The sequence below is a fragment of the Lepidochelys olivacea genome, assembly GCF_965140295.1.
Source record: "Lepidochelys olivacea isolate rLepOli2 genome assembly, chromosome: 8".
In the NCBI taxonomy this organism is placed as follows: domain Eukaryota; kingdom Metazoa; phylum Chordata; order Testudines; family Cheloniidae; genus Lepidochelys; species Lepidochelys olivacea.
This window is the reverse complement of record NC_140418.1, coordinates 23,549,083-23,568,928: the sequence shown is the minus strand read 5'-3', so window position 1 is coordinate 23,568,928 and position 19,846 is coordinate 23,549,083. Positions and strand designations below refer to the sequence as shown.

The following is a 19,846-nucleotide window of genomic DNA, read 5'->3' as shown; positions in this document are numbered from 1 at the left end:
CGGTTCAACAACAGGCTGAGCCGGTGCAGAATGACTGTGGAGTGTGCTTTTGGCCATTTAAAGGGCTGCTGGCACTCTCTGTATGGGAAGCTCGACCTGGCCGATGACAGCATCCCCGCAGTTATATGCACGTGCTGCACCCTCCATAACATTTGTGAAGGGAACGGTGAACGATTCACTCAGGCTTGAAACTTGGAGGTTCAACACCTGGAGGCTGAATTTGAACAGCCAGAGAGCAGGGCTATTAGAGGGGCCCAGCGCAGGGCTGCAAGGATTATGGATGCCTTGAGAGAGCAATTTGAGGCTGAAAGCCACCAGGAATGTTTAGTGCCCTGCATGGGAGTGAAGTGCAGTGGTTCCAATGTTAGTAGGAATCTGTGTTTGCTACACTGACTTTCAGTGCCTGTTCCTTTCCTGGGTTAAGGTATCTTTTAGTTTATGTAATAATAAAGAATGTTTTCAAAGCCAAAAAATCCATTTATTGAAAAAAAAATTCATTTACTGAAAAGAAACAACTGCTTGGGAAACAGAAAGGGCAAGGGTGGGGAACGGTACAATCACAGATTTGCGTATGTCCTGTTATCATACTCAGCCTTCCTATCTGAAGTTCTGTGCAATGAGTGGTGCACTTCAGGATGGCTACACTGCATGGTGATGGGAGTTGAGTGCAGGGGGTAAGGATTGTAGTTTTCAGGGCTGGGTGGTGAAACTACAGGTGTTGGAGGCAGCTGGTAGCAGTAAGGACCCAGATGTTGGGGAAAGTGGGTTGGAGGTGACATGGGGGCACAAGGGAAAGAGTTTTGTGACAAGGGCTGAACGGGGAGTCCGGCACAGTAGTGCTATACCTGCATGGCTATGAGCACCTGGATTGAGTCCGCTTGGCGCTCCATTATGCTTATCAGCTGATCTGTGCTTTGCTGCCAGAGCACTGCACTTTTGTGCCGGGGCTCCTCATTCTACTAGTAGATCCCCCTTTCACTGTCCCACCACTCCTGCACTTTTTGATTTTCATTACTTGAATGCTGTATTACTTCATGCAACATGTCTTCCTTGCTTCTACATGGCCTCTTTCTGATTCTTTGGAGTCTTTCAGGCGGTAATAACACGAATGACTGAGATCTCAAGATTGCATCTGTAAAGGCAAAATGCAACACTTAACAGAGGCAGCATTGTTCACACCAGACAGAGACAGGATTCCCCCATACATAAGGGCAAGCACAGTCTACACAGCATAATTTACCCATCCCAAAGCGAGCACACACAACCTCTGGGAGCCCCAAAATGGTGAGTAAGCACAGGGTCAAGCGTGAATGATTGTTTCACAGCTGTATTGTCCTCTGGGTTTCTGTGCCTTGGGGAGAGCCAACAGCGGCAGAGGGCCCCTCTACTGAACACTGTCCCCACATTTTCCACAGGAGTTCGTCCTGAAAAATATCTGTTTCTTTTCCTGAAAACTATATTTCAACAAACTCTTCAAGCAGCATTTCTTTAATGAATTAAAATTTCAATATAATTCATTCTACTTTCACACTTCCAACCCTGATTTCAAGTTGATGGGGTACTCCTCAGACTTTTTTTTTTTTAATTGCTGGTGTAAACATGCCCTTAAAAAAAGTAATATTTACTTCTATAACAGCTAGCTTTACTGTGAGATTTAATATCTGAAATGCTTCCTGTAAGTATGGGAAATTTTAAGAACACAGCATAAAAAAATATACTTTTCATGTTACCCTCTATATGCACCTTTAGCTAGGGGTGTTGCATGAGTAACTTGTTTTAGGGCTCTTTTGAAACACTGAAATGTTGACTGTTAATCAACAAGATCAGCCTTTATAATAAGGCAAGACTAGAAGTTTTCATATCTCATGCAGCCAGAACTCTGCCAAGACTTGAATTCATATTGGCTCCTGTCTGCCGACTAATGGCAAAAACTTATAGTAGACTAAACTAGTTAGTGTTCTTTCCATCTGAAGGAAGACAGGACTCTGACAGAGGGTGAAAAAGTCAGAAGAAGGAAAGTAGAATTGTGAAGATGTTTGGCTGAGTAAAACGATATGTAGACCTACAGCAGAGCTAAACTATTCTGCATGTAGCTATTAAGGAAAATCCAGAGTGAAAATGTCTAGACTGGGAAACAGAAAACTTCCTCCCAGAAGCAGAGAGCTGTTAACTCAGTATTTCAGTGAGGGGCAAGATTACTCCTATATTAGAATGCTCTCTCCACAGTAAGAAGATAATTTGGACACACGAGTGTTCCATTTATTTCTACTGATCGAGTTAACAAATCTAAAGGGGAAGCTGCTTGACCCCGCGGCTCAGGCAAAACTAGACTGTGGAGGGGAAACCAAACTGTGACCCAGAGGTAGAAGAGAAGCAGTTTGTCAGCCCTGAATCTCTAGCCACCATTTGCTTTGTGATGATGACCAACATCTGGAAAGACTACATTCGTATAAAGCTACGCTAAATACATTCATATCATTAAGCATCAAACCTAGATGGAATAAATAGCAGAACTTCTAACTTTATAGTCCAGATTAGACTTATTTAGTGGAATACACAGATGCTAAGGGCCCGGCTGTCATTTCTTCCCAAGCTTCACTTGGAGCAGGGTCTGGAAGAATGATCTTTACATCTCCCTTTATTCTAGGGTGGGCTACTCTGTCTAACACTCAGCTGCCCACAGCCTTGAAGGGCTGTTCGATAAATCAAGAGTGCAGAATGCAGTGACACTTCAGCCATGTCACCTTTTCCTTGGTCAAATCCCTGCACCAAGGGCTGCAATTAACGTGTGTATGAGGGGAATTTACGTAGAACCATTACATCAGCTCTATGCCATTACAGGCCATGGGAGAAGTGGGACCAAGAGTTGTAATTCTAACCTCTTCAGGAGAAAAGATAAGTTACTCATACTGTAAAAGATGATTGCTAGAATAAACAGTAAATTCATTCTAAAGGGTTAAAACATCACTTGATTGATTAATACAAAACCTTCACCTTGTAGATCTGATTATTTGAATTAAACCCCGAATCTACAGTGTAGTATCTTTTGCAATGCAACGTATGAATTGTCTCACTTCACTGTGTTGCAATGTGATTTATTTTTGATTTCTTGCCCACTGACGGGCAGGGATAAAAGCAGACTCTAGTTACTCTAGATGGAGTCTTACAATCCTGCTTCTTTGATTATTTTTATTATTATATGGGAAGGCTCAGCATTTTGGGCTTTAAGGCACTGCAGACAGCCTTTTGAAGAAATTTTCAAAGGTTTAACACCTCTTTGCTTGGCTTGGTTCCCAAGTCACCTCTAACCTATGCATCGCCTCCCAAGTTAAAATTCAAAACCTAAATGAAAAGTTATGTTATTTAAGATATTGTCTGACTCATTTCATTGCACTTGGTTAAAATTAATTATGGGCTTTCTTTGTATTGCCTGAAGCAAATTGCAACATTAATTAGCTTCAGACAATTTATTTCAGTACCAACAGCTATGAAAAGGCAATTAAGGGTGAAGAACAGTGTGCCTTTGCCATATCTGCATTGTTTCTCCTGGCTAGTTTGATTTGAAACTTTAAGACAAAATTACTCGCTGGAAAGTCAGATACAAGAAATCCCAGGTAAAGCAGGTATAAAAACATCCTTAAGTTCAATTTCTAGCAAGTCAGAATCATTGGATATTTTCCTGACAAACCTTGGGGAGAAACAGAATGAATATTTGAAAGACCAGACACCTGAGAGAATGAACCAGAAAATAGAATTGATGCCACAGAAGATGCTCTGGAAAAAACCCGAGATGGTGGTCTGAGACTGCAGCTGGGAACGTAGATAAAGACCTCAAGGATCTCCTGAAAAATCTAAGAGGAGTTTAAAGACACGTTCAGTAAACATCCAACATCTGGTAACAATGAAAACAGACTTCCTTTTAGCTCCGTCTGCCACCCCATTCAAGTCCAAAGCCAGTCTTCATGTTTGACTACCATTTCAAGCCCCATATTCAGCCTGCTCCTTCAGGATTTTGACATTTCATTCAACTGGTGGTCAGTAAGTAACATGTCTGGTTGCTGTAGGCATTGCATTATATAGCAACATGGACTAAAAACCTGGTCCTATTGCAGTCTGGACTGATGCTACACATTACAAAATGTCCAGCCAAAATTCAGCACTTTTCTGGCCTGAAGGTGTTAAACTACAGAAAACTGCACCCATTTTGATGAGCCATCTCAACCAACTTACATAAAATATACTTAGATCTCCAAGGGAAGTTGTGTTGGATAAATGTTTGCAAGATGTACATTTTAAAAGGTTCCTCTCTGAAAAGGTCTTAGATGCCACATCACATTTGATCAGTTTACAGGTCAAGGCTGATGGGATCTAAAAGTCAAGCTGCTTTTTCCTCTTCGCTCAGAGCTCACCACCAGTCATAAGGCTTTACAGGTCAAATTATAACCTCATTCACACCTGAACAAACCCATTGAAAACTAGCTTGGTTACATGTGTTTGGACAAGACACAACAACATGTCCGCTGTGACTGTGTAAAATGGGGATAATGATGTTTACCCACCTTTGAAAAGTGCTGAAATTGATTCATTCACTGACACCCAATGAGCATTGCACCCCACAATGCCATTATCACACAGAGCTACTTTTCAGAGTGGAACTGCTCTTTGATACAATAGACTAACCACTCACAAAGCAAATGAACCATTCATTTAAAATTATTTAAATAGCTACATACAAGGACATTTACTATAACATATTATGTAATGTGACAAGAGATATTGGGATCCTGACTCTTTTAGGTCCCTTAGAAAATCCCAATCCTGAATACTTCTTGCTAGTTTAAAATAATCCAATAGATACATGAAACACAAACCCCATTGTCCATGGCTTTTGTCTGGTTACTCCCAGGGTATACAGCATACACCTGTGACTAACAGCAGCTCACCTTGCTTTGAAATCCCTGTTCAAAGTTATTCCCAGTGCGGGAGTCCTTTCATGAGAGAACATAAGGAAAAGTCTCTCTTCTGCGTTGGTTAGAAACTAACCATATTAAAGGATCGGTGTATGGAAAACTCATTGAGAGACACACAGGTTTTCAGGTAACGTTGAAAAAATGAGACTAATATTATCTAAAAGTCTCTGTCCGCATGCCCTGGCAGTTTCTGCTTTCACTGTGGGTTAGAATATGCCTTTAGGCACAGCCCTGAACAAAGGATGGAGTGGTACAGTTTACACACCATTAGTTGGCCCTGGAGACTTCCTTTTGAGTCACAATTTCCTCTCTGCTTCCTCCTTGCTCCAGGTGCAGGGGTAGTTATTTGTTACCCAGCAGTAAACCGCAATACCCCTGCACCAGCTCAGATGTGCTGGCCAGTGAGTAGAAATGGGGTGTGGAACAAAGGTTCCACCATTACCCACCCCTCTGTAACCACCTATGCCAGGAAGAGAGTATATGCAGCACCTGCTTATTCCTGTGTGTCCAGGCCCAAGGTCTGGGTGTGTAAAGGGGATTCTTGCTGTGCAGGCATGTCATCCAAGGAGGGTTCATTTCTTATTACCTTAGCAGCTTTATCTTTAAAAAACTTTGCTCACCTTGGACAAATACAGAGGTTGTATTTATTTTAAAGGGGTTTCCTCCCGCCCAGCCTGGGAAGATAAATCTGCCAACGTAGCTTGGAGGAGTTATGGAAAAAAACGTATTTGTTCATGTTTTAAATTTAACTTTTCAGATATCTTAGTGCCTATAAATATACTGTTGTAAGAACAGAACTGTTTTTCTAGAGTGTCTTTCACCCTCTATATGATACGGAGATTCCTAGAACAATGAACTGCACAGGTAAACACAACAGCTGTTATATACTGAGTAGCTCTCTCAACCTCTTGGATATTCTTCCCATTCTTACTAGGAAAGGTCAGAGTAGTAGTCAGAAATGCTCTGCATGTGACAAACTTGAGTGTGCCTTTGTGACATCTTAGTTATCCAAACGCACTTGATTTCTCTACTGGGACAGCAAATCTATTGCATCCTAAGAATTGTTATAAGTAGGTATGCTCTCCCTGCCGTACTACTATGCTACAATATGCCTTTCATTACAAATATATTTGATATGATTTTTTGCATTGTATCCCTTTTTGTGGGTGTAGGATAAATAATGCTCCTGTGACTGGTTTTGAATCAAATGTGGGATCTACCACCACCCACTGGTACCACTACCCAGAACGTGCTAACAAGTTGCCAGAAAACTGTCTTATTTTTATTCCCTACAAAACTTGTGATATTCAATAGCTTTTCAGTGCACTCACCCCTGGAGCCATCAGCAGGGTAATTTTTCAATATTCTTAATATGCTGGGTCTGCCCAATATGCTATAAGTCAGTAACTATCAGTGTTGTATTCTGTAGGACTTACAAATCTTGGGGTGGGGGGGAAGAGAAGGGGGGGTGTCAAACACTGATCATAAGGTAATTCATGGACACATACCTGGAACTTTCAATTGTCACTTTGCCCCACTCACGTTTCAGAGGAAGCATAGATGAGTCAATGAGCAAATGGAAGTCAGAAGACCTGGGTTCTAATGCTGGCTCAGACACGGATCATGATTTGTAATCGTGGGCAAAGTCAAAATCCCTCTGAGGCTCTACATTCCTATCCTCTAAAATAGGGATACTTGCCTACCTCTTAATTTGCAGGATAGGGGAAGATGGCAGAGGAGGGGCAAATAGTAACCTCTTGGTTAATAGTGTAGTGATTTGAAAACAAATTACATATGTATTAAGCACATCCTGAATCTTTTTAAAAAAAAAAAAAAGCCCACTTCATGGTTTCTGGGGATATTTCTGCAGTCACAAATAGACTACAAAGAAGCTGCATGCCCCATGCTGGGATACAGAGGGCTTTCTTCCACTATGGAGATCATGCACATAAGAACCTCAGTTCAGAGGGTTTTATGGGATATGTCAAGGGTGGAAGTGGGTGTGGCTAAAGTAAACTCTTTAGGCCTGCATTTCATCTGTAAAATGAAATAGAACCTCCTGGGGCAGGGGGAGGGCTTGTGATGATAAAGGAATGTTTGTCCAGTTTAAGTTCTTCAGATATATAATTCCTTATATGTAAGGCATTACTATGACATACTAATCAGCTGAACAAGCAATAAACAGCCATGACACCCCTTCTTAGCCACATATAGTGAAAGTATTAACAATCTGATTCCCCTGAAGAGGTTTTGCTTTTCTGGTGCTTCTAATTGTTAAGTGTGCATTTAAACTCTAGTTACAAAACTTAAAATATGCCAAACATTTAATTTGTATGAGATCCATTTATTGTGCAGTCCATTGTTCCTGAAATAGGTCTGGAAAGCCTGAACAAAATGTTATGGCTACTATCCATCCAGTGGCCATGTTGTGACTATGGCTCTTGCATTTATGTGATTAGGTCAGTTTCAACTGCTGATCCCCACTTTTCCTTAACTTAGGAGGAACTACTAAGAGAAGTTTTAGAAGTGGCAAAGGGAATAGATAGAGGGTGATAATTCCTTTCCTTTCAGAAAGGCTTTGAGAAGTCACCCATATTTCTACTAGGTATAGCAATGGCAGGATTGAGGGAGATGAAAATCCTAAATATTCACTCATTTCTGGTATCCTTAACACTGCCACTGGTCCATTATTGCTGATACAAGTGACCCTTTTGGGATTTGGTCAAAGTAAAGATGCTTCTTGGGGGTCACTGCTGGGAGACCAAATCAAATAGGAATGCTGGGGGGAGAATGGAGAGAAATTGTTATGATGAAGCTCTGATTCTGGACAAATTAAAGAAAAAAAAGTAATGTCTACAGAGGGCAGGCAGCATCCTGACAACTTCACCTTTTTCTCCGAGCAATGGATTTTACATTTTCTAAAACTACTTGCAAGTTATTTGGTTGGCTTTTAAGGAAATCTGCTGTGCTGCAGGACCTGTTGCCAGCCTTTTGCAAAGAATGACTGGAGCAAACCACAGTATTCATTACACAAAACCTGTGGCCTTAACACCCTAGGAAGTGCTGAACCTACTATTTTAATCCATAGGCTGTGTCAGCATTTCTGCTGCAGCTCTATTCCCTGGCAGCAGCTGCAGTTGGTGCGGGAGGGAGAAGTAATGTTTATCTGATTACTTGGACTGTGTGGGGTTTAAATTCTGATAATAGTTATTTAACCTAAAGATTTTTCCTTTACAAATTAAAATCAAATACTGTCTCCCAGAATTGCCTAAATCCTTTTTAATAGCTAAAAACAACGCAGGCTAATTATAATGAAGTTGTCTGTTTTAGGGACATATGCAGAATAGTCACAGTCCAAACCTCCAAAAGTTAAATGTAATACTGATTTAAGGTCAGGAATACTGGGTTGTTAAAGCTTTTGATTGAACAACTGTGATCAGAAAGTTAACTGCTACTTGATTCAAGCCTGCCTTACTGCTGATGTAAGCATTTACTCCACATAAATGCAATAAGCCTTGTAATGTGGATTTTAAAGCCCTGTGCTTGTTTGGAGAATGGGGGCCTCAAATGCTGTGATCTATATGTGCACACAACCTGGGGAAAACCCCATAATCTAAACTGATAATGCATCTCATACTCTGTCTTTCAGTTGTAATACAGGAAGCACTTCTTGCCCTCTCACTGTTACCAGTGCTAATCCTCCCCTCAGGCCTGTAACCTAGGGTTCATTTTTGACTGTTCCCTTTCTTAAGCAACACATCCAGGTTGCATTTAAATTCTCGTTTCTTTATCTGTAAGATTTCCAGAAATGACCTTTTCTTTCCATCCACTCAGCTAAAACTAGTTGAAGGCCTCATCTTCACATGCTCCTTGTTTGCAGCTTCTGTAACACCAACCAGTACCACCCCATCTGATCCATTTAAAGTGTACATGATAGGCCACTATGACTATCTTAGCTCTCAGACCACATGGGCTGAGCTTCAAAAACCTACACAGGCTCCCACCATTTCACCACATCAAGTTTCTAGTCTTTGTGTTTAAGGCTTTTTATATCTTAGTCACACCATACATGCCCATCCCATCTCCTTCATTTTGCCAACCAGAGAAAATTGAGTCAAGGGGAGTTAGAGCTAACGGAGTTAGCCCAGGTGAGCTAGGCGGCTATCTTCTGAAAATTCCAGCCTCAATCTGTAAAGCCACTGACCTTCACATCTCTCCTCACCCACTTCTGTCTCAACACTTGTTTGGAGGACTCAAGTAAATGATATTGCTGACACACATCCTGCACTAACAAAATCCAAAGAAAAATACAATTGCAAAATGACCGTTTTGATGGTTACAATTGCTACCTATTAAATATAAGATTTTGGGTTGTTTCTTCTTGCTCCCTCCTATTGTTGAGCACTCACTCAAAATTGAGTGAAACAAGCTAGTTGTGCAGCAGAGGGACTATTGTTTATCATTTGTGCACAAAGTACAATATGGTACTGATCCTGTTTGTATTGTAATAGCACCTGAAGGCCTTGTTCTATCCCCATGGAGAATGTTGGCTCTTTGCTTTGTAAGAGATTGTGGGATTCCCTCAGCACAGTGATTTATGAAATTGGTTGTTAGGCTCTAATTTCTATGGACTAACTAGATAATATTTGAGCTGCCTCCAAGTATGTGTGAACCCATCCTATTTGATTTAAAAGACAAATTCTACTTAAAATTGGGAATAGGCAAAAGCAGCAAGGCAGCTAATTTTAAACACTACAGTAGCCAGAGGGTGTCTTACAATAACTTGAGGTTGTTTTTGTTCTGCATGGATACAAACAAAACCTTTCAAGCAATTTTTGCTAAACGAACTTGTGGTGAAGTAGTCTGTTTTCTGATCAATAAAGTCAAGTTTTCAATTTGAGTCTTTAATCAAAGAGCCTGGGATTTCAGAAAACTTTCCCTCTAACTCAGTAAGTCTCTGCAAAACATTTTGCTTTGGTGAAACATTTTGACAAAAAAAACACATGTGGTCAGAAAAGGTTCCAAGCTGCTCTAGTTAATGCGCTGTAAGTTATACTAAAAACGTAAATGAACAAACAGCTTCAGAATAATATTCATCCTGAAGTCATTCTACACAACCAGAATATACCTACCTACCCTGATTCTTTCAGGAAAGAGTTATTTGACCAATATGCTGGGAAAAGCTAGGCTAATTTTATATTCTGCTATTACACCTGTCAAATCCTTCTGTTGTGGAAGATTCCACTGAACTAAGTGTTATTGCAAGCAGTATGTTACTGAACAAAGTCAGATCAATGGCAAAAGGTTGTTTTATTGTCAACATGCTACAGCTTCTGAAAAGGTAGCTTTACAGCCCTATCACAAAGGTTGCTACATTTGTTTGGCTGTGGGAACCATTGCTGATTTGAATGAACTTGACAGGATAGGAAAGAGTGAGCAATAAAACTGAAGTTTGTTAGCCCACTGCTACATACTCCCTTATTATTTTAGTGTGATTGTGTAGCATCAGTTAGGATTTCTGGAACAGTGTGCCTCTTTCCCACTAAGCATCTCTCCCCACACAGGGGGGCAAGGAGAAAGGCAGTTTGCATGTATATTTCAAGTAAATGTTACAGTAGATCCTAGCAGGAGAGAACTGTTCAACCCCTAAATAGGGTTATTAAACTTTAGTGAAGGATGACCACTAATTTTAGATTGAAAGTGTACCTCTTTCACTCTTAGAGCAAGCCAGCTCTCTATATTACTTTACATAAGTTTAAGAAATGCTTATATGACAAGCTACCAGGAAAAGCAAAGCTTTTCCTCTGCTTGGCAGGAATTAGCGAATTTCATTGTATAAGTTGTTTATAAAACAAGGTCTTAGCCCAGCTTGATTGTTTTCGGTCCTTGCAGCATGAGTTATTTTCACATGGAGAAATCAAAGGTAATCAAAATCAGATTAATCACTTACTCACTTGACATCAACTCCAAGCCTCTGGCATGTGTCAGATGGGATAGGGCTTTGTATCTCCAGGTCATTTGCTCTTCTTTTAAGCAGAGTCTGAAAGTACTACAGTCATTACCCTACTGCTGACTGCAGCTCATTTCCATTTCAGTTAAATGACACTAAGAACCTTTCTCCAGCTATTAAGTTGGCATTTACTGGCCATTAACAAAAGAGTGAAAGTAACAAATCAGAGACTTACCACTTAACATGGGAACCTATACCAAGGCCTCCAAAAAGCAAGCACCAAGAGGAGCTCCTCAGACAAGTAAGCAGTTTTGTTTGATTCAAGTCAGCTTTCTGCAGCCCTCCTCTAAGACTGCTCCTCCTAGAAAAAAAAAACGTGGGTGGGCAAACAGCCCACTCCTTTTATGATTCCTCATGCTCTGAAGAGGAAAGTGTCAATCATTATCATACAATTTTACTTTTAAATCAATTAGTAGCAAGACTGAGTTTGGTTTCAATTGTAGCTATCCTTTGATATTGCACTAGCTGCTGAAGTCTCCCCCATGCCAATTAGTCAGAGGGTTAACTTAAATGGTTATTGAAGAAATAACCATGTTGTGAATCACCTCATTGTTTTCACTGGCTAATGTAGCCTGTACGTATTGCTGTCACTTACAGACTTTGCCTGAAGTTCAGCTAAGCAGAGTCCATCCTTCACCATCATTTGATTTTATGTTATTGGTTTAAAAATCTCAGGATTTTTTGAAAAGGGGAGTAGTAATTACTTAATAAATATTTTCTGCAAAACAAGGTTATGCTCTCAGCTGGAATAGTATGATTACTGCATCTCACAAAAAGAGACCGCACAATCAGGAGGCTCAAAGGGTAATAAGAATGATGGGGCACAAATGAGAGAAGATTGAAAAGTGGCTAAGGAAAATGTATATTAAAAGGTAGATGAGAGACCGGAGGCAAGACACTCCTTAAAGCAACAGCAAGGGGGAAAAAAAATTGAATTAGGTGACAAATTCAGAATAGACAGTAGGAAATGGTTTATGTAATTCAGAATGTAGAGGCCAAGAACTCATCTGGACTTGGTAAGTGACTGGACATTTACAGCTCATGTTTTTATCCTTCAGAAGTTAAGCCTTTTGGAAGCAATGTGAGAATTGCTTACTAGCTTTAGCTGGTCACCACCCTGGAGGTGGACACCAGGGCTGGAACAAGCTGTCCAGCATCTGTTAACTGCAGGGTTTCTTGTACCTGGTCTGGTGCTGGCCACTATTCAGGCAGGCTACTGAACTAGATGGATCATGGCCAGTATTGGAGCTCGAATGCAGTTGCTCTAATACCTAGTGCTCATTTAGCCAATTATGAAGCTCAAGACCACCACTACAGGTGAGTAAACTGAAGAACAGAAGTGAAAAGACATCAAGGTTACCCAGGAGGCCCATGGCAGAGAGCCAGGAGTAGAACCCAGGTTTCCTGATTCCCAATCCACTAGGCTGGATATTCACTGCAGGGAGGAGAGTGGTGTTCAATTTAAGTGAAGGACAGAGAAAAAAGGGCAAAAAAAAAAAAAAAAAAAGATCTATGCACTCATCTCTACTCAGCTCATCCAATTGTTTTTGGCTAGTATTTCTACAGAAAACTAGAAACTGGATGCTTAATGCATGAAGTAGCATCTAATGCAGCAATTACCAAGGACAGTTTCTAATCTTGTCAGGTATCAAACTGCCTACCCCAAAAAAAGGTCACCTGTGCTACAGACCTGAAGGTTACAATGAAGGCAGTAGGAGGTCTCCACCACAACCCAGAATAAAGCCACTTCAGTTAGGCACTCAAATAGAGATTTTGGCTAAAAAATTTTCCTTTGCTAAGACAGAAGCCTAGTTTTGGTTAGATTTCAGGTATTGCTCAATTGAAGAGCAGGACTCTAGTTTTGCTGCAATCCTTTGTCATCAAACTAACATTCTGTCACTGTCTAGTTTCTGGTAACCAACCATCTGCTATAGGCAAGATCGTTTCTACATAGATCAGACCCAAGTCTTTGGTTATGCAAGATAGCCTAGTTCTTTATTATTAGAAGATACAAAAAAGATTCAAAGCTATTCAGTGCTCAATTAAAAAAAGCTTCCAAATTCACTTTAAAAGTCACTCAAAAGGTGGCAAGTCAATGATTTCATCCAAGGTAGAGAGAAAGTTGGCAGTTGATTGTAGCAATTCTGAAAGAGTTAAAAAAGGGAGTAAGTCAATTTCTCATGAAACCCCACATTCTATTATGTCTTATATTTCAGAGTTTAATGATTTAAGAGTTGGCAATTAGAGGTTTCAAAGATCTAAATCCTTTAGCTGGTGGTTTAGTGCTCTTGAATTAGCAATAGAATTATGCACAAGACCACTTACAGACCAGTTTAGTCTGCGTAGACTATAGTGACAAACCCTGTTGCTGGATGCCTCGTGTTGAGGAAGTTAGATTGCTCAGTTATTGTGAGTTGTTGTTACAATAATCTCATGTATATACGACAAGGACTCTAGTGGCATACACAAGACACTGGTATGGTTGCAAAACACAGTAGGTAGATGCAGCTGACAGCAAGAGAAATGGTTGTTCCCCATCCACGCAGTCAGCTCCTTGAATGAATGTAGGATTACTTATCTGTGTCTACACAGTAGATTAGGTTGGCATAGCTATAGCACCCAGGGGCATAGATTTAAGTCTAGGCTAGGCCTTTGTAATTATGTTGGTTTTTAAGGGCCACATTATGCATTCATTTGAATGAAGAGTAGGCTTGGTCATGTATCCCAGAACTAGTTTTATCAGTGCTAAAGTAATATTTCAGTAGGTTAGACTCCCAATAACTGTTAAGGGTTGTTACCAATGTTCCCTCTAATTTTTGACAGGCTGTGTGTGCAAAAAAATTTCTGTGCAAATTGTTGTGCACGTGGTGTTTTGCCACATGCATGGGGTTTAGGATCTGTGTGCACACGCATAGCTTAGAGGGAACAGTGGTTGTTACCCATAAGTTCCCTGTCCTCTTATCCACCCACCACCACCCAACAAAACAAGTCACACTGAAATCCAGCCCAGGCCTTACCACATTCCCATGAAATCTGGGACAGCTTCACAGGTGATGGGACCATGTTTATACATCTGTCAGGTATATTTTTGTCAAATATCAATAGAGGAACCCCAGTCAGGGACATGTGGCTTAGTCTGTGTTCTTCAGGAACTTCCAAACTCTCAAAGTCTGTTCAGAGAAATTAGTTTATTTCAGGTTTGAGAGAGCTAAATGACTTTCCACCAGACTGCTGTTTGTGTGAAGGCTGTCCCCTTAGACCTGAACGTGTTGAAAGGCTGACAGTTCACAGGCAGCTAAATGCTACAAGTATGTTTACTCAATAAATTCAAGATAGCAGGTACTAAGAACTTGCCAGCATATGGAATCATGTAGGCAAAGGCTGTACAATCCATTTGCCTCTTGATTAGAGAATACAGAACTGTTAGAAGTGAAGTTCTACTAGGAACTAGAACATTAAATCTGCTAGATCAGGTAGTGTAGAAACTGACAGAGGCAGTAAGGGATCCCCCTCCTATTAGGCTGCCTGGCATTTGATGGACGCGTGTGTGTTGAGGCGTGTGTGTTTAAGAGATAGTTACTTGTTGCAAATAGCCCCTGTGGTAAGTGTCATAATTACTAGACTATATGCTTCCAAGAAAGGGCATGTTACCTTGAAGGTTTACCTTAAGGGAGCACTGAGTTTTTCAAAAATGATTTAGTTTCTTTTCAAATATACTGAAAAGACAGCTTTTAGTAATCAAGCACCTACAATGACAATTTAAACACAAACAATTTGTTATTTTAGATTAAGGGGAGGTGTTATGTTCATAACTAAAGTATAGTACACAAGAATGTCAGGACCACCTTCCCACTGAAGGCCTGCAACTTCATTAGTGTTTACACAACATCCTGGTAGGATCTCATTATTTAAATGCAATTTAGCATAAGGCATGAGCCACCACTCAGTGCCCAGCCTGCTAGAGATTTTAGTGCTTGCTACAAATGCTCACCCCACAGTGAATAAGTTAAGCATTTATTCAGAGCTGGCATGAAAGCTCAAGAATACCTACCATCAAGACATGAACCACTTCAAGTTTTTTTAACATGATCTCATTCTCTCTTGTGATACCCTTCAAAGTACTTCAGAAGTAGTACCAATATCTACCAAGGTTCCCTTATATTTGTTTTAGTAAGCCTTAATAGAAGTACCATCAGCCAAGATGGTACTAGTTCTGAGGAAAGGAGGAAGAAAGACTCTGGAAGGCAAATGCAGCATCTCCCTCAAGATGAAACTAAATGTCTACAAAGCAATTATCACCATCACAACATAGAACAGTGAGACATGGCAACTTACCAAGAAAGATATGCAAAAGCTGGATGCATTCTATCACAAACATCTGAGAAGAATATTGGGAATAACAGATAGGAAGACTAATGAAGTAGTCACAAAAATTACTGGACAAGACACCCTCTCACAAATAATCTACAAAAGACAACATCATTGGCTGGGACATGTGCAGAGAATGGAAAAAAAACGCTTACCAAATACTGCCCTTGAACAGAAGCCAGAAAATGCAAGAAGAGGAAGACTGAACAACATGGAAATTAACAGTTCAGAATGACATCAAGCACCTCAACATGAGATGGGAAGATCGGGAGAGAAGGGCAGTTGACAGGCAAGGATGGTAAGTGCACTGTGCAGCAAAGCATGAGATGGACCAAGGTCTAAGATAATAGCCAAGGGATTTCAAGAGTTACATCCAAAGCTAGCTCTACAACATCCTAGCTAAAACCCACCTATGGAAAGCAAGGTGGGGCCTTGACTTTCAGGCTCTCTTTAGGTCTACTTAAGAGGCTAAGACAAGTTCAAAGACAAATAGGTCTTATATTTACATCAGTTAGTTCTCACCGAGAGGATTGAAGGGAAAGAAGTTTTCAATTTCTGGATAGGCTTCTTCAGTGGCCACATTGCAACTTTCCACTTGAGTGGACTTTCCAGTAGTCTAAGAAAGAGTACATGATTAGTCATCCTCCAGTAGTCTAACAAAGTGTTCATCCTCTATACTGCAGAGTCATTTGCTAGCAAGATCAAAAGCAGTTTCTGGAAAAGACTTGAATCCCAGAATTTGTGCACATAAGCAAGACTCCTTAAGCTAGTTTTGCTTAATAAAATATTAATGTTCCAGTTCAATTGTTGGGAATTCCTACAAGACCATACTTGATGCAAAGGACTCCATATCTGTCAGACAACATGTAGTTCACTAGATATTAAGACAGACCAGCTCATTTTACACAGGGCAGACAAATTTGGAGGGTTGCTGGGCAGGGTCTATCTGATCAGGTAGACCTCAACATAAGCAGTACGCTGTATCCCATTACTTGGGATTTGGGTTAGGTCACTCCCTGCCTAACTGCTTTTCTACCAGAAAAGCTAACATTCCACATAGAAGGCAACATCTGGGGAAGATTTTATTATTAGTAATAGTATTTGGTTTCCATAAACCTTGAGTCTTCCTGCACTCAGACACCATTTCCCTGTACAGAAATACCAGTATCCAGCCTCTGCTCTTGTTTCCAGGAACTAACTGGGTAGAGAGCTATAGTGCATGTTCAGTTCCTGCTGAAACCTTTAGGTACGTACTTTCTTGGCAGGCAAAACCCGTTTTTTCTGTTTCCAAATTTCCTTCTTGTTTGTGGTTCCCAAAGTCCTGTTTACATTTCCCAGAGCCTTTCTGACAGACTGAGACCGGGCTGGAGTTGCATTAGCTGTTCTTCCAACAAGTGGAGTCTGGGTCTGTGATCTTTCAAATAAGACTTTTGCTGCAGGGAGAAATTTTTTTTTTTTTTTTTGAGTTTTACTTAGAAAAAGTCAGTACATAGCTCTGCAAGTGCTTGAGACAGGCTACTTTTAGCTATTTCAAGTTTTCTGCCTAGTAAGAGGACTTCATGACCTAGGTGCAGTCAAATGCTTCCAGACAGAGTTAAGAATCAAAGGTGTGGTCTACATTTAGACCAGATATTGGCATAGCTGTGTGAAAAACCCCATACCCAGACTGACAACAATGCTAACAAAACAACCCCAGTGTTTATACAGCTACACAGACAAGAGAACTTCTGTTCATATAGCTAACTTTGTTTGGGAAGGTACTGTTCCTATACCACCAGAAAGGCTCCTTCTGTTAGTGTAACCTGTGTCTGCACTAGGGCCATGCCAATATAGCCATAGTCTTAAATGCCTCTCTATAGTCACACCCACTCCAGTGGAGCACAGAGGAAGTGGTCTCTGAACTCAGTTACAGGTTCTCAATATATCCCTTAAAAGGGAGAATAGGACAGGTAAAAGTAGCTTAAATGGTGTTCTGAGAATAGTTTACCACACTGAATCTTTGCCACAACTTTTATGCTATTCTTCAGATCTGAAGAAGCAATGAACCAGGCATGTTCCTGGTTTATGTCACTAGACATCTTGTTTTGGTTCACAGATTCAAAATTTAATTTCTATAGCAACATATACTCACAAGATACTGAGGACAACCTTAGCCGATCCTTAGGAGCAGCACCAACATCTCCTTCATTCTCTTTGTCTATGAATATAAGGGTTGCCATCTTCAGTGTAATGAGATCACTGCAAGAAAAAAGTTACACTTGTCTGTTAAATTATAACCAGGTCCTCAGGGAACACAAGCACCAAGGACAGTCATGACTTTAGTGACTCTCTTAATACAAGCATACACTGGGGATTTTGTCTTTAAGAGGGAGCATTTATGACTATGCTGTCATTTGATGTTTCCTGGATAAGAGTTGATTTAAGTGAGACCTGTCCTCATTTTGCACAGCCATACTTAGCAATGGCTATGTATTCAACTATAAAACTTCAAGTTAAGCGATATCTGAGTTTAGATTACAGAGGCATACATACACCCACCTTATTTTGGGCACCATATTCTTGCCAAGCTTTGAGCTGGACATATTATTGTAGGAAGTCTCACTGCCTGATCTGGATTACTTTTACAGAACACATACATTTATTCTAATTTACCAGTCAACATTAGACAAGTTGACTAATTATAAGAGAATAAACAGAACATATTCAGATGAAAAGACTACTACTTGCAAGTGCAAATTAATGTTTCCACTATAATGTCAAAAATGACTGCCAAATTTGGAAACCCAATCACATGATTTCCCAGCCTGCTTTAGTAGTCTGCAGTCAGCTCCTAATTAAGGTAAAGGGTCAGAAAGAGGCAGTTTTCAACAGAGACTTTAAAGTAGGCAAGAGAACCTCAAAGGGGCATCAACTTGAAAACTTCCCACATGAGCATCATTTGTGCCTGGTCAGCACACCTAGTCTTACTATAATTTAAGGAGCTGAGACAAGACAAGTCTGTTTCCTCAACCTTGGGTTTAGTCAGTAGATTGTGGAAATATAATGAAGGGGAAACATTTCTGGAAGACTGTTAAACTCAGATTAGTGTTACTGCACGAGAACAACTCATGCAATGAGATGGCAGTAACTAGACTACCACTAGTGTTAGCACTTTACATCTTGTTAAGCATAAAAGGGAACGGAGGAAGAAGCTCTGAACAGCAAGCCAAGGTAGTACTTGTACCATTTACATCAAGAGATGAGAGGGTGAAGATTGTGCCCTGAGGGATGTGATGAAGGAAACATTGCCCAGAATGAGGTTATTTGCAAGGGATTACACTGAAGTAGATAGTAGTTTGAGGCTATCAGACACTTTGAACAGTCCCCACCCCCACCCCACACTGTCAAAGGAGCCTGCACTTACCTGGCCAGAGTCCCCAGGAGGCGCTAGGAGGAGCTGGAACAATGCAATTCTTAGAGGAGACAGCAAGACTCCAACCTGCAGAGGGGAACAGACTGCATAGGTGGCAAGTTATATGGGCCCATGGTGCCTCTGCTCCACCAATATTCAGGAACATGGGCTCAGCTCCACCAATGTTTGGGCTTATGTTTTCAGAGCCATCCCATCCACAGGATGGACTGGGGCAACTGCCCCAGGTCTCACACTTTGGGGGCCCCCACACTTCAGGGAGACATGGGGTTCAGGAGGACACCAGGCATTAGCAGGGGACCTAGCCCCAGCAAGCAACCTGGCCCCAGCCCACCCCACTCTGCCCCACCTTTTCCCAGCTGCACTCCACTCCCCACCCCTTCCCCCAAACTCCCACCCTGCCTCATTCCAGTTTCAACACCCTCCCCCAAGAGGCACTAGGAGCCAACAGGCTGGAGCCAGGTCACTCACTGCTGCCAGCACCAGGCCCCCACAAAGCCCAGGGCAGTGTCTCCAGTCCATCCCGTGGACTGGACAGCTCTGCTTGGACCCATTCTGGGCACCACCAAAAATTACACAAACCTGGCACCCAACAGAGCTTAGCCACAGCCTCATCCTAGACGCCTCCATACCACGCCCAGGGAAAACCAGAAGTAGTAGAGATTAACACAAGGCGGGAAGGGAAAGCCAACCCCAGCCCTGCTCCCCCTGCAAGGAGACAGCTCACTGGAGGAGGCAGCCGCACGTAGAGAGAAGGAAAAGCACAGACAGCGCCAGAGCCCCTGCAACAAACCCCGCCAGAGCAGCTCCCAAACAGCCCCAGCGCGCAAGAGGCAAGCGCACCCCCTACCCAGCGCACTCACCAGCCGCGTAGCGCAGACACCACGCGCGCTCCCTCCTCTCCCCCCTGCTCGCGGGGCCGTTTTTAAACATCAACCGCCCCTCCCATAGGCTGCTTGACACGGCGACTAACGTTCCGGCTGCGCCAATGGGTGACGGGATGGTTCTGGGCCGCTCTCCACCAATAGGGAAAGGAAGAGCCGCTGTCAATCAGGGGTGGGGGTGGGGCTGGCCGCAGGCACGTCTGTC

At 41.6% G+C, this 19,846-nt stretch overlaps 1 protein-coding gene across 9 annotated transcripts; it reads right to left on the bottom strand.

Annotated features, from left to right (window-relative positions):
* Positions 1 to 456: 456 nt before the first annotated feature.
* On the bottom strand, positions 457 to 19,758 carry PTTG1 (PTTG1 regulator of sister chromatid separation, securin). 9 transcript variants are annotated; one of them, XR_014712690.1, is made up of 10 exons: positions 19,621 to 19,757; positions 18,752 to 18,826; positions 17,480 to 17,586; positions 16,603 to 16,781; positions 15,871 to 15,964; positions 13,998 to 14,150; positions 13,046 to 13,124; positions 11,156 to 11,281; positions 10,921 to 11,010; positions 457 to 1,132 (listed from the first exon to the last, which is right to left on the bottom strand). XR_014712690.1 is itself a non-coding variant. In XM_084636933.1 (7 exons), exons 3-7 carry the CDS (start codon positions 17,565 to 17,567, stop codon positions 13,054 to 13,056), a joined length of 585 nt encoding a protein of 194 aa, XP_084493059.1. In that variant the 5' UTR covers positions 17,568 to 17,586; positions 18,752 to 18,826; positions 19,340 to 19,464; the 3' UTR covers positions 12,941 to 13,053. The 9 variants fall into 9 exon arrangements, 4 of the variants coding, with proteins under 4 accessions (XP_084493060.1, XP_084493059.1, XP_084493057.1 ...); XR_014712691.1 differs by having other exon boundaries at positions 10,925 to 11,010; XR_014712692.1 differs by lacking the exon at positions 10,921 to 11,010 and adding an exon at positions 3,689 to 3,851.
* Between the last annotated feature and the right edge of the window lie 88 nt (positions 19,759 to 19,846).

Coding starts and splice junctions, on each gene's coding strand:
- PTTG1 (XM_084636931.1), bottom strand. CDS start 17,567: ATGGCAACCCTTATATTCATAGACAAAGAGAATGAAGGAGATGTTGGT. Junction 15,965..16,602: donor GGGTTTTGCCTGCCAAGAAA/GTACGTACCTAA, acceptor ACTCTTTCTTAG/ACTACTGGAAAGTCCACTCA. Junction 14,151..15,870: donor CTTTCCCTTCAATCCTCTCG/GTGAGAACTAAC, acceptor TTCTCTGAACAG/ACTTTGAGAGTTTGGAAGTT.